At 40.0% G+C, this 20,802-nt stretch overlaps 1 protein-coding gene across 2 annotated transcripts in view; it reads right to left on the bottom strand.

The window, feature by feature from the left end:
* CLMN (calmin) overlaps nucleotides 1-20,802 on the bottom strand; it is a 122,127-nt gene that overhangs the window by 32,860 nt on the left and 68,465 nt on the right. For both annotated transcript variants that reach the window (XM_006133696.3, XM_075926637.2), the window contains exons 2-4: nucleotides 10,644-10,705; nucleotides 4,752-4,847; nucleotides 1,612-1,695 (exon numbers count right to left, since the gene is read on the bottom strand). In XM_006133696.3, the coding sequence (XP_006133758.3) occupies nucleotides 1,612-1,695; nucleotides 4,752-4,847; nucleotides 10,644-10,705 (242 nt within the window). The remainder of the gene's footprint in view (nucleotides 1-1,611; nucleotides 1,696-4,751; nucleotides 4,848-10,643; nucleotides 10,706-20,802) is intronic.

The raw sequence follows: 20,802 nt of genomic DNA, 5'->3' as shown, positions 1-20,802 counted from the left end.
TACTTCACCATAAATGACAGAAAAACTTGGCCCCATATTCAGGAATGGGAGGTGTAAGGGAAGGGTTTCTTGGCAGCAGTAGAGTGGAAGAGAAGAGACAGACAGAAAAGACATAATACAGTAGACTTCCGATAATCCGGAACCTATGGGACCTACGTGGTGCCGGATTATCAGATATGCCGGACTATCAGGCGGTATTATAAGATGGTTTTTATATATATATATATATATATATATATATATATATATAGAGAGAGAGAGAGAGAGAGAGAGAGAGAGAGAGAGAGAGAGAGAGAGAGAGAGAGAGAGAGAGAGAGAGAGAGAGAGAGAGAGAATATAAAGTATTCTTAACCCTTTTTATTGTACATACCGTATACAGTATACTGTAATGTTTTAGTTTTTTTAAGCCTTTTTTACCCTTTTTGCTCAGTTCAGCTGCTGCCGCTGTTACCTTGTGACTCATATTTTTTGCTGAAGCTTACTCACTAGGGTCTTGCCATTTTGATGCCGGACTATCAGGAGTGCCGGACTATTGGATGCCGGACTATTGGAGTTTTACTGTATCTGAGAAGGCAGAGGCGCAGGAACAACAAAGCGAGTTAGATTGGTGATAGGGTGCTGAGCAGAAGCTGGCTTGGCAGCATAAAGTTAGCAGCTGCAGTGGTGCTAAACTGGAGAGAGGTGAAGATTTACAATGGCTAATACGTGCGGTATTTGAGGATCTGCAGATTTAGGCTGACTTAAGTAAGAATAGTCTGCAGCATGATGAAAAGGCTGCAATCCTTTGCTCTGAAAAAAGTTAGGATACTTGGTATATAGAAATCATGACTGATAAGGTGGAGAATGGTTCTTGGACATTCTACTATGACTTCCAATATCTCTCTGCCATGTTACATCTTATAAGCCATAGAGAATATTTTCAAAAAACATCTGTAACACCCGAACTAAAGAAAATTCTCAGGAAAAAAAATCAGTATGGATTATTTCATTTCAAAATGATAGACCAAATTCTCCTCTCACTTACTATGGTGCAAATTAGTAACTCCACTTAAGTAAGTGACATTGTACTGATGTAAAAGTGGCATGAGAAGAAAGTCTTCTCTTATACTCTTTTGACTGCCAAAAATATATATCATCTAATTTTTCCAGTTTTATTTTCTCCTGCCTTGGACTCATAATCAGCTGCTGCTACAATTTAGTGGTGAAATGCAGAATTTGTGATACTTAAAATACTTTTAATCAAAGGAAAAAAGAAAGGAGTCAATTATTACCTTTAAAGTAATTGAAATCACCGCACTTAGAATCAATTCAGTAAAGATTACTTGCTTTTCTATTTATTTTCTTTTAATACTGGTCTCCTGATCCTTTAATCCTGTTGAATTTTGCATTATAAAATGAGAACATAATCCTTGTTTTTTAGACTTTGTAGGTGTTCTTCTACAATTTTTTGTGGCATTTTAGTCTTACTGTTAAATGAGCTACAACTTTTTTTAGTCAGTGCACTACTCTTATAGAAGTGTATATACATGCTGCATAGAAAATTAGGTGCATTATATTTGCAACAGATACTGAGGAAAGTATGAAATTGAGAACGAGCTTAGAAATACTTACATTACTATCCTCCAAAAATTTAAGTGCTTTAGCTATGTTGTTCAGTCGAAAAATACGATGAGTTGAAGACTTATATTCATGCAGCTAGAAAAGAGAAATAGATATTGCTTTACAATGCAAACTAGTGATGAATGTTCTGAGTTGTTTAATTGATTTGTTTACCCTGGAGAATGATTCCTCCTGGTCTCAGAATCTAAGAATCTCTAAGACATTATGCATGTGTAAAAATCAAAAACAAAACGACTCCCCAGCCTGGCCGTTTTCACTTCAGTGCTAGCAAAGTGACAGAAGCAGTCATGAAAAAGGAACAAAGCATAGCTTAGTGGATTAATCATTTAGGCTATGTCTACACTGCAGTGCTATTTCAGGATACTGGAGGTATCCCAAAATAGCTATCCCACGTCTTAACAGCAAGTCCGTTATTTCGAAATATAACGGGTTTGCTATTCCGACATTCCTGTAAACCTCATTCCACAAGGAGTAAGGGACATTTTGGAATAGCGGGTTATTTTGAAATTTGGTGCTGTGCAGATAGTTCATATTACGAAATAAGCTATTTTGAAACTGATTCGAAATAAGCTATGCAATTTGCATAGCTCACATTGCATAGCTTATTTTGAGCTACAGGTGCAGTGTAGGTGCACCCTTAGGCTTTGTCTGCACCGGTGTTTCTCAGCAGAGGAACCAACAACTTTTTTGGGCTCCTGGCAAGGTGGGAGGTGGGGGGCGTGGCTCTGTGCTCCCAGGAGGAGCTGGGCCTTGGGAGGAAGAATGGGGTCAGGGTCATCAGAGCTGCTGGGAGTGCACCACGTGTGGCTCTGGTAACAATTTAAATGGCCCAGGGCTCTGAGCACTTCCACTGTCATATTAGTAGCAGAGGCGGCCAGAGGCCTAGGCCCTTTTGAATCACTGAGCTCCAGCAGAGCTCCCTTTTCCCCGTCAGCAGGTCTGCTTCTCAATGACCAGTCAATGGACTGATGCCGGTGTCTACGATCTCCCTGACACAGTTTAGGAAGGCAATAAGCCAGTCCCCGCTATGAAAAATGGATGTTGAGAAAAATAGGGTTATGCTATATCTTTTAATCAAGTTTATAATTAGTTAGTGCATGACTGGTTCTAAACAGGGTTTGTCCTCACATGACATGGACAACACTTAGTTAATCATCATCACAAGTAACAGCATTTCACCCAGGGCTTGTTTTCACTGCTACTAAGTCCCTGTTTTTTACCTGAAGGTAATTAAGGAGTATGAGCTATCCTCAGGTAAAACACATGGGCTCTGTCTACATTGGCATCCCTTTCCGGAAAAGGGATGCTAATGAGACACATCGCAATTGCAAATCCGCGGGGGATATTTAAATATCCCCCGTGGCACTTGCACTTACATGGCTGCCGCTTTTTTCCAGCTTGGGGAAAAGCCAGAGAAAAGCGCCAGTCTAGACGTGATTGTCTGGAAAATAAGCCCTTTTCTGGAGGATCTCTTATTCCTACTTGCTTTTCCCCAAGCCGGAAAAAAGTGGCAGCCATGTAAATGCAAATGCAGCGGGGAATATTTAAATCCCCTGCGGATTTGCAATTGCGATGTGTCTCATTAGCATCCCTTTTCCGGAAAGGGATGCCAATGAAGACACAGCCATGGAGACAAGACATTGTAGTTTTACCATTAGGTAAACAGCCAGAGGTTGACCTTGGCATATTTATCTTCTGATAAAACAAAATGTCTTTTTCTTCACTGTATTTTTCATCTCAGAATAGCTCTGTTACCTCAAAGTTAAAAAATGCTGCTTTCTTAGCAGTGAAGACAAGCTTCTAGCTGCCCCGTGGCCTTGTAATTCCAGGATGGTGCTCTGTTTTTTTGTTGTATGGATAAACTTCTGCCTGTGTAACCAGTTTGGCAAACTGTCTTTCCTCCAGGCTACCTATTTAGTAGGATGTCTCAGGATGCATTGCTACACAGGTTTCTCACACTATTCAATATGCACGTTCTGCAGACCTCCATCCTCTGCTGAGGAAGTTTGAGACAGATGTCAGATTCACCCAAGAGTCATTAATCCAGGCACAGTTAGGATGGTAGGTGTGGTCACACAAAATTGGTTATACACAATAACTGCCAAAGGCAGCTCTCATGGTTTCTGTACCCAATTCAGATGGAAGTTTCATCAGCTGAGTATGAGAACACAATTACACCTATAATGTGGAATGGCTCATGGGGCCAATTTCTCCTCTTACTTACAAAGCGGGGTTATATTCACATAAGTGGCAAATCTGGTAATTAGCAAGTACAAACAAAGAGACCTACCAAGTAGTTAAAATGGACAGAGGATTATCATCTGTAATTGATTGCTCATGTCTATAATAGATGTTTCTATTTTCCAGGCACTGGGAATTTGGTGCACAATGTTCCACAGTAATAAATACCAGCAAGATCACAATCTGGAAGCACATAGCTCCACATACCAGAGGGATTAAACTAATTGGAATCAAGGTATCAGGTCTGAAATCAAGAGCTACTTCAGAAAACAAATCACAAGTATTAAGACAACAATCTTGTGATTTAGCGAAATCTACCAAAATAAAATGTCAATGTATAGATAAAATATGTATCTATACTAAAAATGCCTTCCCCTCCCCCCCTCCCCCCCGCCTTCACAGTACCCTCCATTTGAAGACCTCAAGGCACTTTCCAAACATTAAATGAAAGCCTCACAAAAATCTTCTAAGTTAAAGGAAATTATACTGGTTCCTCACCACTGTAAAGGCCCATAAGGACCACATGCCAGTGGGGTAAATTAGACCACAAGAGGCCAACCCAAAGATAAGAGAACTGTACTGGGATCACTGATGTGACCCTCTCCCCAACTCTGCTGTGTGAGCGAGAATCTGCTCTATTACACATTGACACATATACCCCACACAAGAATAATTCCATACTACATACACAGAGTATTCCTGTGGCACCTTAGTAACAAACAAATATATATATATATTTAGTATCATGAGCTTTCATGAGTTTTGCCCATGAAAGCTTCTGATACTAAGGTGCCACAGGACTACTCATTGATTTTAAAGTTATAGACTAATATGAATACTCCTGAGAGACTTTTATACTATGTACAAGTTTTTCACCCTTGTATACATACCAGATTTTGCCCTGACAAGACCTCCAGCAAAGCCATCAAGATTTTCCCATCTTGAATATCAACAAACAAATCTTTCACTTCCAGAGGAGGATTGCACTGTGAGGAAAGAAAGCACTGTTATCTGGATAATCTGTTGAGAGCCACCGCTGGTAAAACATCATTATTTTTGAAGGAAATGTGTGGCACTTTATAAAAACAGGGATGCTTCTTTTTCTTTACTATTTGTATTACTGTAGAATTAAGAGGTTTCTTATAGAATCACAGAATAGAAGTACTGGAAGGCTTGGTCTACACTAGGACTTTAATCCAAAATTATTCCACAAGGTCAAATTTGTAAGCGATGCGTCTACACTACCCAGCCTGTTATTTCGGAATAAGGGGCTGCGGAATTTGAACTCTGTATTCCTGCTTTTCATGAGGAATAATGCTATTCCCAAACTCGTAAGTCTGAAATAACGTTAGTGTGGATGCTCCAGTGCTGCTAATTCAAATTTATTGGGGAGCTGTGGGAGGCCTCCCAGAGGCCAGAGTGCTTCCTGGGGCTCTGAGTCCAAGGTAGTGTGTCCACATTAATGGAGGCTGCCTCAGACTACATTAGATTCTTCTTCACAGTGAGGACGTGGAACTCTGAATTTGTAAAATCAGGTGCCCAGAAGTTGAACTTAGTAAATTCAGATTAATTTCCTAGTGTAGACATGGCCAAAGGGACCTCGAGAGGTCTTCTAGTCCAGTCCCCTATACTTAAGGCAGGACTAAGTATTATCTAGACCATCCCTGACAGGTGTTTTGTCTAACTGGCCCTTAAAAATCTCCAATGGTGGAGATTTCCCAGGCAGCACTCCCTAGGTAATTTGTTCCATTGTTTAACTACCCTGAGGCTGTGTCTAGACTGCATCCCTTTTTCGTAAAAGGGATGCAAATTAGACCTATCGCAATTGCAAATGAAGCGGGGATTTAAATCTCCCCCGCTTCATTAGCATAAAAATGGCTGCCGCTTTTTTCCGGTCTGGAGCTTTGCCAGAAAAAAGTGCCAGTCTAGACGTGGATCTTTTGGAAAATAAAGCCTTTTCCGAAAGATCCCTTATCCCTCTTAAAATAAGGGATAAGGGATCTTTCAGAAAAGGCTTTATTTTCCAAAAGACCTGCGTCTAGACTGGCGCTTTTTCCCGGCAAAGCTCCGAGCCGGAAAAAAGCGGCAGCCATTTTTATGCTAATGAAGCGGGGGAGATTTAAATCCCCGCTTCATTTGCAATTGCGATAGGTCTAATTTGCATCCCTTTTACGAAAAAGGGATGCAGTCTAGAGACAGCCTGACAGTTAGGAAGCTTTTCCAAATGCCCAATCTAAACAGTCCTCACTGCAATTTAAACCCAATGCTTCTTGTTTTGTCCTCACAAGTTAATGAGAACAATTTTCCTTATAACAACCTTTTATGTACTTAAAACTATTATCATAACCCCTCTCAGTCTTCCCTTCTTCAGTCTAAACAAAACCATTTGTTTCAGTCTTCCCTGAAAGGTCATATTTTCTTGATCATTAATCATTTTTGTTGCTCTTCTCTGGACTTCCTCCATTTTGTCCACATCTTTCCTGAAATGAAGCACCCAGAATGAAAGACAGTACTCCAGCTGAGACATAATCAGCGCAGAGTAGAATAGAAGAATTATTTCTTGTGTCTTGCTTACAGCTTTCCTACCAATACATCCTCGAATGATGTTTGTTTCTTTTGCACTAGTATTACACTCTTGACTCATATTTAGTATTACACTCTTGACTCATTGTGATCCACTATGTCCCCCAGATCTTTTTCTGTTGTACTACTTCTTAGTCAGTCATTTCTCACTTTGTGTGCATGTGCAACTGATTGTTCCTTGCTAACTGGAATACTTTGCATTTGTCCTCATTGAATTTCATCCTGTTTACTTTAGACCATTTCTCCAGTTTGCAGAGATCATTCTGAATTGTAATCCTATCCTCCAAAGTACTTGCAATGCCTCCTAGCTTGGTGTTGTCCATAAACTTATAAATTTGCCAGATTTCTACCCACTTGTTGGTACTACTCTGAAGTTCTTCCTCCTCTTCTCAGTCAAAACTCTTATTAGCATCCATGGAAGTTTTGAGCTAAAACTGAGGGCTAGATTCTGATCTCATTAAGCCATTATGTTGAGTCAATACAGTTAGTTCAGATTTACTTCAGTGTAACAGAAACCAGACTCTAGCTATAGGGACTTCTGGGGTAAGCGCTATGTAAATACTGTGGTAAACCATAGGCCAGATTTTGATCTCTTACTAGCATAAGAGACATCTGTGTGGTTATTCCTACTTTACCTTGGGATGAGAAAAATTACAGTCCTCGTCAAGGCTGGTATTGTGTTGATTATGCTGTAAAGTTTCCCTTGGTGCTATTATATTTCCTAGTATATACTGAAAATATTTAAAATGACATGGCAACTTCATATATAGCAGCTCTCTTTTTCCTGCAAAGCCCTCTGAAGGGAATTCTCTCTTCCACTGACAGAGGCATCCATGATGTGTGCGCAGTGAAGCACATACCCAAATCTGCTCAGTCCTCAGAAGTCAGTCATAGCATCAGAAATTATCTTCTGTTTTGGGTGTCTCTTGCTCATCCATCTCTAAAGAGCCAATTCTCGACTTCTTTGGCTGGACTGTCGATTAAGCATGGCTTCTGGCAATTTGTGACTGGGCCTTTTTGAACATCCTATTCAAAGCTACCCATGGGTCCAGAAAGACATTAACTTCTAAAGCAATAATCCACTTTGAACCAAAACCTTTTTTTATAACTTTCAAGACAAGGAAGACGGAAACCTACAGTGTGCTGAGCATCCACAATGTCTCCACTATGGGGGTTGTGAGCAACCAGCTTCTCCCCAGACCTCACCCTTACCAAGGGGGGTATTGGGTGGCAAAACATTTAACTGGGATGGTATACTAAGACTGCCTATAATGGCATGTAGGCGATCTGTGACTGCAAGCAGCAAATATCTCCAATTGTCAGTCATGGGACCCTAGATGGGGAGGGCTCTGAGTTGCTACAGAGAATTCTTTCACAGGTGACTAGCTGGTGGGTCTAGTCCACATGCTCAGAGTCTGATTGCTATATTTGAGGTTGGCAGATTGACAGAGACCTGGGGGGGAGGGGAATGCCCTCCTTTGCAGCATTGGGAAAAGGTCACTTGCAGGTTTAAACTAGTATAAATGGTGGATTTTCTGTAACTTGAAGTCTTTAATCCAGGATTTGAGGATTTCAGTAACCCAGCCGGTGGTTAGGGGTCTGGTCTGGTGGAGTGAAGTACTGTGGCCTGCAATGTGCAGGAGGTCAGACTAGATGATCATGATGGTCCCTTCTGATCTTAAAGTCTATGAATCTGCACTTTCAAAAATAAGGACACAACAAGTCACAGAAGACTCTTGAAAGAAGTTTTTCTTATCTGTAAAGGCAAAGCACAAAATACCCATCCTTGGAATCCCCACTTTCAGGAAATCTCACCATCATCATGAAGTGTTCTGACAATGCTCTCAGTCAGCTCAATATGTTTACTCTGACAGTCTCAGCAAACCTTAGTGTCACCAACAGCGGACACTGGCTGTTGTCAAAGAACATTTTGCTTTGTTTCAGCAGGGGAGGAAAAAAACCTTGTAAATAACCCAGAGAAAAAACTCCATGTGTCCATAATGTTCCTAAGTCTTCGTGCACTTCATTGTATGGCAAAATTAACAGCACCCTGCAGCCTTTTCATTACCTAGTTCCTTTTGTAAATTAAAGAACGTTTTCAGAAGCCAGATGCTCAGCCAACATTTCAAACGGCCTTCAAACTGCAGTTAGTTTAAAATCCTAAAGTCTAATTCACAAAGGAATTACACATTTTCTCTTTATAATGGAGATTGTTCCCAAAGATTTCACAGTCAAAACATCACTACTAATCCTATTCTGTATTTCCCAGGAGATTTTAAAAGATCCTTTCATTTCTTTAGTAACAATTCACTGAAAAATTCTTATGAAATAATATATTTAGGCTATGTATAGTTAGTTGTGCTATTTCGGGATATTGGAAGTATCCCAAAATAGCAATTCCACGTCTTTAAATACACCCATTATTTCAAAATAACGGATGCACTATTCTGGTGTCCCTGTAACACTCGTTCCATGAGGGTTAAGGAACTTGTCAGAATAGTGCTTTATTTGAGTAGCACAAATTGAGTAGCTTATTTCGAGGTAAGACTTCTGTGTAGACACAACTTTAGTGACTTATATGAAAGCTCTTTATAAATCACATACCTACACCACCTCTGAAATGCAGCCATCCACCTCTATCAGGAGCTGTGGCAGCTGGACCAAAATGGCACAAAAATACAGCACCCTCCAGCACAAGCCTGCCATTGATTGCAAAGGAAGTAAGATGAATTTCCTCAGACATCAGACTCTTCAGGACAAAGACTCAGGCTAGGTCTACACTAGACCTGGAAGGTTGGGTTAAGGTATGCAACTCCAGCAATGTAAAATACATAGTGGGAGTCGGCTTACTTTGAGACGAGGTTGGCACTGTTTTCACAGAGAATGCCCTCAGCATTCAACTTAAAGACCCGCTAAATCGAGTGCCAGAAGATTGATTTCCAATGTGGCAAGATGCGGCCTTAGTTGTGTGTTCTGTGCTGTCCTGAGCATGCAATTGCCACATCAGTAATAATAAATTGTTTTCTGCAATCCTCCTACAATGAGTAGCACTTACTCATGAGAGTAGCCTGACTCAGTGGGACTACTCAAAAAGTGCTATTCAGTGTGAGTGGGAGTTGCAGAGTCAAATCCAAAATGCAGTGTGGGAAGAAAGGAGAGAGACACAGAAAAGCTTGAAACACAGTGCTAATTATGAAAAATACCACAGGGTGTTTAATATCAACAAAGCGCAGAAAATACCTCATTTTTAAGGTCTCAACTTACCAACCCACAGACAGTAAAATGCAAGGAACTTAAATTAACCACCTGAGATGAAGGATTGAGCCATGTTCCAAGGAACACATGTATATTAAACCTGACATTTAGAACCCTGATTTGCTAATCCAATTTGAAAAGGACCCTGTCAGATTCCTGTAATGTACTTCCCAATGTGATGCCTAGAGCCACCATACCACACACATTTATTTCTCTGTTTAAACCATTTCTCTTTTTTTTCTTTAGATTTAAAAAGACAATAAACATCTTTCACACAGATATTTCTGTGTTTCCTAACACTATTAATTACTTTTAATCACCTAATGACCACCCTGCAGCATTAAAAAATCATACACATGTAACAAATAAATTCAGGCAGCCAATGAATCAAGTGCCTTCCCCCACACAGGAACATGCCCTCAATCTTCCCCACAAAATAAAGAAATATTTCAATGTCACTATTTATTTTCTTTCAAAATCAGAATAATCCTGAATTTTCCAAGTCTTGAATCTGATATTCTAAAAACTCTTTCCTCATTGTGTTGTTCTCAGATACCAGCATACAGACAGTTTCCACTTTCTTCCTGCATCACAGATATGTAATTTCAGTTTTAACTTTTGTTGACAACCATTTTCTTTGCTGTAGAATCATTCTTTTCAGGGCTCTAGTACAATATAATCTAAGGTGCCAGTCCAGCAAAAAGGAATGTAGAAGGATCAGGCCTATATTTTATAGAGGCACTGTATCCTAAGTGTCTTTACAATAACATTATATATCAATAACACCAGAAAGCACATGAAATCAAGAAATATGCCTGGGTAAAGGAGAAGTTATATTTTCAGCACATAGGTATGTGTATATATCTTAGCATAGAGATAATTATGGAAGATGTATGAACAGTTTTTATTTTTTTACAATGGACAAGAGTATTTGTTAGCCTTACCTTCTCCAAATGTAGATTTATCCACCTGGTAAATGTTCTCTTCTGCACATTTTCCCTCTCCACTACAAAGAAGCAAGTAGGTGGTTTATTTCTCAGAAGAAAAATTCACAGCAGTTTCTAATATATTTAAAAAATAATCAATGCACATATAATAAAGAAGTTGTATGGCTAGTAGAACACACACAGTATTTTGAATCAGGAGATTTTGGATTCCTGGCTCTGACATGGGGTATGTTTACACTTTGAGCTAGGGGAGTAATTTCTCAGGTCAAGGAAGCATACCTGTACCAGTTCTGATCCAATAACCATGCTAAAAATAGCATCATTTCACTGTCGTTAGGGGCCATCCGCTCTGAATACACTGCCATCTGAGACAGAAAGCTACCCTTCTTACCACTCAGCATGAAACTCATGGTCTCAGAATATGACCCTGGGCAAACTATTTATGCCAATATTTTTAAGTATATGGGTGCAAAAACACAAAGACCCAGCTTCCAGCAGCTGATTCATAAAGATAACCCCCGTGTGTGCACAGAGCTCCATTCAGTTCATAGAGCTCTGCACAAGCACAGATCAGCTCACACAGATCAACTTGTAAGATTATCAGATCCCTAATATTCTCGGAGGGCACAGGCTTCAAGGTGTTTGCATTAGGGATGTTAAATATCGGTTAATTGAACAGTCAAGTAAACTCATGAAATTTTATCGGTTAGTCAACTAGTCTATAGTCACCAGGGGCAGGGCTGGCAGCCAGTATATCAGAGGCAGCAGCACGGGTGCCAGGTGGGAGCTGGTCCGCGAGGGGAGCCATTTTAAAAACCAGTTCCCCTTGCGGACCAGATGTCTGTCACCCTGCGCTGCTGCTTCTAAGAAAGAGGCAGCAGCAAGGGGTGACAGCAGCCCTTGTCATGGGAAGGATCTGAGCTTCCAGACCTGACACAAGCCAGAAGTATGCTGGGCTGCCCACCCGCCTGGTTGGCTCTTAATACACTTTAAATGCAGAGCTTAAATGGTGGTAGGTCCTGAACCCAGCATGAGTCAAGACTGAGCTGGGCTGCTTGCCCGCCCACTTCCTAATACACAATACATCGAGAGCCGCAGCCAGGTAGGTCCCGGGCCCATCGCAAGCCAGGACAGAGCCAGGCTGCTGGCCAGCCTGCTAAAAAATATACAGGCAGGAGAGGGGGAGAAGGAATGCATGTAGTATATGGTATTAACATCTAAGCTTTTGCTTATCGGTTAATCGACTATGCTATTACAACCCTAGTTTGCATGCCCAATGTGAAAATAATAGCGCTAAGCCTATCCTCATCAATAAAAAGTGTAAGGATAAATATATGGATGAAAACCACTACGGCTTATTAGGATGATGCACTTTTCTATTATTGCCATAATGAGATGTTTGCCTGCTGCTGGAAGTACAATATTAGCCTAAAAGGGGTGCAGTGAACATAGGCTGTCTCCAGGTTTTCTATGAGTGATGAGTGGGAGTTGTGGACATGGTTCCAAAATGGGAATGTTACAGTTTCTCTCCATTTTAAGTTTCCATGCCTGGGGTTAAGTGAAAGACTAGTCATTGCTACCTCATTCATGACTAAATTGATTTAAAAATAAAATATACATGCAGCTGTGATGAACAGATGAGATTTTCGTTTGGGTGAATGAAAAAATTAGAATGAAGCCTTAACTCCTTTCAAGATGCTTTAGAGACAGGCTTTTGGCTCAGATCTACTGTACTATGAGTTTATTATCTGATATTGGGATACTAAATCCTGCATTTTCACTGAAATATGTTCTTGATTACCTAGCAAGTGTTTTTCATTTCTAAAAATACTAGACTTAAGTTGTCCAGATTTTATTAACTGTAAATATTTAAAATCTAAATTAACAATATGAACTAAATCTATTTCCATAAGGATAAAAGCAAATGTTAGTGGCTAAATTTAGCAGGATTCTCAGGGCCAGATTCTCAGCATAGCACCACTGTCTTCACCTCATTTACATCACCTGTGGATTTGGCCAAAAAATTAGTATTAGTAGTAGTAGTAGAAACACTTAGGAGTCAGAGCCCCCCAGGAACTTATTACTTAAGTATAAAACAAAAGACAACGGATGGGGATACAAGGTTAGTCCCCATGATAGGTTATGGTATGAGTCTCATAAAAAGTTTGATTTACACATCTTTTATGGAAATGTTCCCATCTTAGTTCATACCATTGGAAAAGACTTTCATCTTCCTAATCTCTGAGCTATTGTATTTTGCATCAAAAAGCCAACTTCCCTCAAATAATTAATTATTTTTTGTATTGTGATAGCACCCAATTAGGAATAGTGTCTCATCATGCTAGGCGCTGAATAAGTATTTAGGAAGACAGTCTTTGCCACAAAGAGTTTACAACCTAATGTAAAAGGACTCAACAAATGGTACATTCCCACATTGAACATAAAATAGTCATAGAAATCAGGCAAAAGTATTTGCCCATTATTATAACAAGTAATGCTTACATTTCATTTAACTGAAAGAAATTAAAGAGAAAATATTTTCATTTCAAGTTATTCTCAAAATAGTTCTCAGCTTTCACTTAATTTAAAAAATTTGACAACTAGTTAGCAAAATACCATATTAAACAAGTTATATGTCATGCTTCAACTTATGTGAAGAGCATATCACAAATATATTTAAATCATTTTTTATTTCTTTAGCAATAAGAAAATAGATAATCTACTTCCTAGGTAATCATGTCCTATAGAAGTCTGAATTGTTTTTATTCGTCAGCTTAATTACGGGTTAAGCAGTAGCTTCCATAAATCACATTTTAATCTTGTGCTTTCTGATCATTTTAATTCAAGGGTCAGCAATCTCTAATGATACAAATTTTTGTATATATAAGAATAGATTTTTCATTGTGAATTATATCTGTCACAGTTAGCCATTCAAGCCTTTTAAATCATCTTACTTCTGTAAAATCTGATTTTATGTAGGACTCAATACAAGAAATGCATTACCCTTTTAGTGCTTTAGAAATCACAAAAAATGCCAAACTAATTATTGCTATTGGCTTTTATCCCCAACAATATTTCAGAAAATATGTGCACAGATTTAAAACAGCTCTTTCCATGTGAAACTGCAAGATCAAATTGACGGCTTTAGAATATCAATATAGAGTATAATTTATAACCTGCAGGTCTCACTACACCAGGAGTGGGCAAAAGGGCTTCCGCGGGCTGAATCCGGCCCACCAAGCAGGTGGATTTGGCCCGCAGAGGCCCTGCTGCTGCTCTGCCCCCAGGCCAATTAGGGCCTGGGGACGCGCAAAGCTTCCTCCCACCCTGCCAGGAGCAAGTGGCCCTTTGAAGAGCCATGCGCCGCTCGCAGGACGGGGGAAGAGCTGAGGAGGCTTCGCGTACTCTGCTGCCCACAGGTCCTATTTGGCCTAGGAGCAGGGGAGCATGGGAAGTCTCCTCTCATGCCAAGGGCATGGGCACCTGGGTGGAATGTGGGGGGAGGAGGGGCAAAGGCACTCCCTCACTTCCAGACTAATCACTGTCTGGGGGTGGGGAACCCAGAAGTATCTTAGCCCTGCCCCTTCCTGTGTGGCCTGGGGCCACTTCAAAAATTTACAAAGTGGCCCCCGGCAAAAAATTATTGCCCTCCCCTGCATTATACAGTAAAGCAGGGGTAATCAGTAGGCAGACCATGGGCCATATCTGGACTGCCAGATGCTTTCGAACACAATGCAACATCTTTTTATTTACTTATTATTATTAGTGTGGGTTTTTTTTAATTTTCTCTGAACCTTCACAGTACATTGATGAAGAAATTTAGATCTTGACAAAAAATAACTGATTGCCTTTGCAGTAAAATATGAACAATAGCACATCCTTCTAGCACCTCCTGCCTTTTGACAGCCAGCCAAGCACCAGAAATGGCATTATATATGGTCAGGAAAATGAGTCTACACAGGACATGCGGTCTCTCCTACACAGTGAGGAATGCATATTGTTTTGGTTTAAAAAAGGGAAAGAGACATCAGGAGACTAGTGATTTTCCCACTGTAGTTAGGAAGAAAATACAGTCAGAACAGTGTTCTGAAATTTCTGCTCCATATGAAACCAGGTAGTCCAGAAGCATAGAAAAGTCAGGAATGGGAAGAGATAGGAGAAAGGAAGTTAACATTTTCTTACTCAGAAGAGGTTTAATTTAGGTCAGTTTCTACTCAGTTTGTGCATCCCCATTCCTCATGTATATAAAAGATATTCAGCAGGCTGAAAGTTACAAATGGGTATCTGCAAAAAGTGAGAGTACAGGATGGCATACACCTAATTTAGCTATATAAATCCTGTGATGCATGCAAGTCTGGGTTGCACATATGCATGTAGGTGTGTGCGCAGCAAACCCAAAGCCAACATACATATTAGATGAGTTACACAGGCATACTCATGGGTTTAGCACAACCATATGAAAATTCAGGACACAATTTCTACAGAGAATAATCACTGGGCACAGAACTGCTAGGAGGCTATGAGGAAGAACAGTGACCCTGAGAGAGAGACACTAATTGCCTATGTGATATTCCAGTACTACAGCATAACAGCAATTGGATTGGGAAAAAGAATTTAACAGCTAATGCAGTCCATATGCTGACTGTAGAATTAATGGGGGAAAGTTCCACTCAGGTATTTATTGACATGTGCCTTGAGTGTTTTTCTCCTCTAGTTTTGTGGACCTCCCAGTTCGGGGGCAGCCTCCCCTCTCCAGGAGCCTTCTTCATTTGTGAGGGTTGTAGAGACTCTATAAACTTTATACAGTTTCCATAAATCAAATGGAACCTTTTTTTCTTTGCACCTACCACTGCATAAAGGTGCAGAAAAACAGTCAAGTCTATGATTTCTGCCCTGATGTATACAGTTTACTGAAATTGTGCTGGGTTTACTGGGCAACTAGAGAGCAATAACAGCATTATAAAAAAAATAATTACATGCACCATATGGCCAGCCTGCACACAAATCGAGTGCAAATGCTGGAAAGGAAGAATGCCTGCTGTGAGGACTGGATTTAGGGACATAATGTTAGATGGTAGTAAAGCTACAGCATTCTGGTTTTGGTTTAGCATTTAAGTTTTAGGAGGTCAAACTCAGCTTTGACCTTATCATAAAAGACAAACAAAAATTCAAGATGTGAAACTTTGACCCTCACAAGGCAGTGATTGCTGTTTTCAGAGAGTCAGATCTTGAGTCCTTTCTCAGACAAAATTTCTATTAATCTCAATGAGTGCCCAAGTGAGTACTGATAGACAAATGCTATAAATACCGTGCTGCAGTATACAGATTTGGTACAAATCTTATTTGCAATAACTGAGGAAAAGAAAGGGAAGAAAAGTGCTTCAAGGTCACAGAGAAACAGTGGAGTTATTGCAACATTGGGAATTCTTCCCTGGATTACAGCTGTTTCTTAGAAGACGGAAGGAATTGGATCAGCGATATTAAGTGTATGTTAATTATTAGAAAAAGGTTGTATCGCCTGCTACTCAGAGCCAGAAAACACATGCTACTATGGTGATGTCTGTTAAACAGATGGCAAAAGGAAGATGGCAAACTAAACTGTGGTCTAAAAGCTTCAGAGGGGTAGCTGAGTAAGTCTGTACCAGGAAATTCTTCAAAAACAACAAAAAGTCTAGTAGCACTTTAAAGACTAACAAAACATGTAGATGGTATCATTGGCTTTTGTGGGCACAACCCACTTCTTCAGATGACCAGAGTGTTGGAAGTCCAGATCCAAGAATAAATAAGGGGGGGGGGGGGAGGGAGCAAGAAGGAAAAAAATTGAAGGGGAGGAAAGAAAAAAGACAGTGTCTTTTAAGTTTAAACTGTGGTCGAGGATTTAGATCTGGATTCCTACTAGAATCAGTCAATGCAATTTTTCTGGTTTCCCTTATCTGTTAATAACACTGCTCCTATCCCATCTTCTCCACCAAGGATTCCAGCCTTGGATCTATTCCTGCACTTAACTTTGAAACCACTACTTTTTCCTTTTTCAAATCCCTCTTCAGGACCCACCTCTGCAAGACTGCCTACAAGGAATTAGCACACTAATGGTGGCAACATTAGGACAATTGTAGATAGCTGTTTTTGATTTGCCCTCTTTCTTCTGTTACAGTAAAGCCAAGTGTAAACAGCCCTTCGATACATAGTAAAGTGTACACGGACACATTGATAAATTGTGAAACATGGAGAAATCCTGGATCCTCGGATTTGAAAAATAAAAGATTTTTGGTGGTAATTAAAAATCATATTCTTCTGTAACACTAATTACATGTTGAATTATAAATTAGGAAGCCATAGGGCCAAGTAAGAAAGTCACTAAGAACAAGATTGATGGCACCAAGCAGTCATCAGATGACAACTTTTGATAGAGGCAAAACTGAGCAGTAGTTGAATTGGAAAACTAGGGGTATGTCTAATACTATTTCCAGCTAGGTGAATAATGTAGCCAGACCTGATCTACCTTAGGTTGAGTTACCACAGGGACTACACTGCAGAGAGTCAATCGGAGAAACTCTCTTCTTGTCAGCAGTAGAGTATGGGGTCAACTGGAAAGCATTCTGTGACCAACTTAACATGTCTTCAGTGGACCCGTTAAATCAATTGCTTGTCTGAGTGTGTCAATCTTGGCTGTAGTGTAGCTGTGGCCATCAAGGTGAAAGGGTTCCGTTATCAGTCTCCTGAATCAGCCACTCCCCCAAGCTTTGCTCAGTGTACTTTCATTTTGTGCATTTCGTACTGTTTCACTCGGGAAATAAAATTACAAAAGCAATGCACATGGCAGCGCTAATGAAAGGCTTTGTTTTCATTTGTATAAACAGAGGCTACTCTACCCAGTAAGGTCTGGTTAAGGGAGCTGTGAGAGCTTCCTTCAGCTTCCGCCTTTTAACGGATTTAAGGTAGTGTTGTAATATGGTTTTAATATGCTCTAGTTGCATGTATTTAATTTCCTTTGTTTTTTATTTTATTTTTTGAATGGCAGCATGATGGCCATGGATTGACTTCATTTCATCACCTGGTATTGATTATTTCCACTCTGATGGAATATTTTAATATAATATGAACCCTCCATGCAGGTGAAGTAGTCAGGGATAGAGTGATGGTTGTGTAGGCATTAAAAACAAAACAACACTGAATCCCACTCAACCTCAGTAGTTATTTCTGTTTTTTTGAAATCCTTTTCTTGCCTGGATTTGTAAAGTCTGTGGGTGAACTTCCTGATCATGAAGAAAACCCAAGGATTAAGTAAACTTCCTCTGTGCAGAACACTCAGCATATCTGACACCTCACTTGCTATACTCCCTGCAGTTCTATTTGGGGGCTTCTCACCATGTTTTGTCATCTGGGCTACTGAGGACTAGCTTCAATATTTGAAGTGGCATGAAAAATTATATGTGTTTTGGCAATGTATCTTGATCTGGGAGCAGTAGCATTGGCAAGCAAATGCTTAAAGTGCATCCCTCAGAGACTTGGCAATTTTTTTAACTGACCCAGTCTGTAACCCCTGATAATACCTCTCCTCTGCCATCATGTACACACCCATAAATATATACACACTTCAGCAATACAGTACTTGAACTGGGGAAAGAATATAACAGCTAATATAGTCCATATGCTGATCTGTAGAATTAATGGGGGAAAATTCCCTCAGGTACTGACTAGAATTATTGTTTATTTGGACAATGGTCATGGGTACAGTTGTGGGGACAAATGGGAAATGTGTGCCCCCTACACAGCCCCGTTGGTCTTAGTAAAGCCCCCTCCCCTGCCTCTGAAGTTTCAAACTAAGCCTATGTAGTGATGTCCTACTTGCCTCTTTAGGGAGCTAAAATGCATATGTAAGAAGATGAGTGTGGGAAGGAATTGAGAAAAAGCAGTCTTTCAGGAAGGATCTAAGGAGAATGAAGGAGAGAACATGGAAAGTGAAACACTGATAAAAAAAACTGTAGAAGGCAACATTAAAGAAGTTCCCAAGGAAAGCATGGGAGGAGCTGATGAAGGGAATGATGAAGAAAAGTTGGATGAAGGAAGAGTAAAGCAGTGACTTGGCCTACAATAATTATATTTATTTTCCCTTGTGATCCAATCACATTTGAACTCATAGTGCAATAGCCTATAGCTCAGAGCTAACACCCTACTCTCTAGGGTTGCCAACTCTGACTGAAGCTATTTTGGGAGATTTTTTCCCCCAACATGACAATGTAATTTTCTTAAAATACTATATTCAGATGTCCTGGATTACTTTCAGTAGCCACCAGGAGAGCAACACTGATTCCGGGAGTCACCTGGCTAATCCAGGAGGGTTGACAACCCTGCTGCACACTCTACCCCTGGATTGCAATTCTGTTATACACTGTATTTAAAACTGTTGTAAACAACTCAGGCCATGTCTCCATTTGCCATCTTCTGGGGGTTCGATTTAGCGTGTCTAGTAAACATCTGCTACATCAAACACTGAGGGTGCCTACGGTCAGCACTGTTACTCCTCAATTCACAAGGAGTAAAGGAAGCCATCCGGAGCATTTGCTCCTACTAGCCTCCCGCTGTGAAGATGACACCATGCTCTGCTTAAGATATACCAACTCCAGCTAAGTTATTCACATAGCTAGACCTTCCAGGTGTAATATCTGGCCTAACTCGCATGACAATATATACACTAGTAAAATTCTCTGCAATCTGCTTGGTAGAGTCTGGCTCTAATACTGTTCCCCCTGATTGTGTAGCTCGCCCACTGACATGAACAGCAGTTCAATATACAGTATGTAGGAATGCAGATCTCAACAGTGGAGCCAAAATCCAAAGGTGAGCGTTTCATTCAAAACTGCCCCTAAACTTCTTCTTTATAGGCTTCAGAATTCCTTAGAATTGTATTTGTGTATGTGTGTGTGCACACGTGCACACACATTTGAAAAAACAATAATATTCTTTTTGAAATATATCCGTGCTAAAAGTTTTATTTACCAAATTTCAGTTTGTTGTGATTTGGAGAATATGAAATATTAAATCTTTAAAACTATGAATTTATAAAGGAAACATTAACTTCAGCATATAAATATAAAAACCTATTTCAAGTTACCTATTCTGAATTAGTGCCACTGAACTCCCAAATGAAGTCATTAAATTAATTGTTTGTTGAAAATGACCCACTTACTGGGCTTTTTATTAAACTTCCATGGAAGGTGTAGAAAGTTTGAGGCGCTTTTGTTTTAAGGAAAGTTGCAGAGTTAAAACTTTATTGCAGAAAATCTCAACATTCAGGCTGGTATTCCTGTCACACAGTACAGACATTCAGTGGTCTCACACATCACCAAATTTTCATTAGAAGATTCCATGCAGTGTATTAATATTTTTAGACCAAATTCGGTTTTTGGTTAGGTCCAAAATTGCAAATAAGTAATCAGATATTCCTTGCAGATGCTGAAGGATGAAATTGAGATTCTCAGACAATTTTAGTCTCAACGTTTTTTTTAGTCCTCAGTATGTCTAAGGCTCATGTTCTTCTCACCCTCTCCCACAAAATAGCATTGCATGACCTTTTGGAGGACAAAGCTCAACTCTTTTATGCTAGCATCCCCCTGAACATTTTCTATCTATGCAAAGATATGGGTCTGATTCACGTCTCACTTATTCCAGGGTAGATCAGGAGTAATTCAACTGAAGCCAACGGAATTATGTCATTCTACACATGAATGTACAACCAGGCCCATGAAGTACGTTCACCAGGAAGAAATGTATCACCCACAACCTCTGGCAGTTAAAACAATGGCACTGGACCAACCTCAGACTAAATATTTTTATTCCACTATCCCGCAAGGCAATAGCTTCACTTCACTTTTTCCACCTGTTCACACTTCTATGCCTCCTAGCATGGACGTACAAATCTGTATACCAAACCACCACCTGATCTTCATTCAAAGCTCACCTAAACTTACTTTCAGTGCCAGTAACTTAGGTTAAATAAAGCATTTTAAAAGAAACATGGCTCTCTCAATCAAGTATGACATTGGCGGGCTTCCAAAATGCACTCCTTAATAAATGCAAGCCACGAGTTTAAGAAGGAAAAAAGAACCAATGGGGGAGGAGGGAGAGAGAAAAGGGAGGAAAAACCAAACAGGGA

The sequence above is a fragment of the Pelodiscus sinensis genome, chromosome 5 (genome assembly GCF_052426305.1).
Source record: "Pelodiscus sinensis isolate ZL-2025 chromosome 5, ASM5242630v1, whole genome shotgun sequence".
NCBI classification, from domain to species: domain Eukaryota; kingdom Metazoa; phylum Chordata; order Testudines; family Trionychidae; genus Pelodiscus; species Pelodiscus sinensis.
This window is presented reverse-complemented; position numbering and strand designations above follow the sequence as displayed.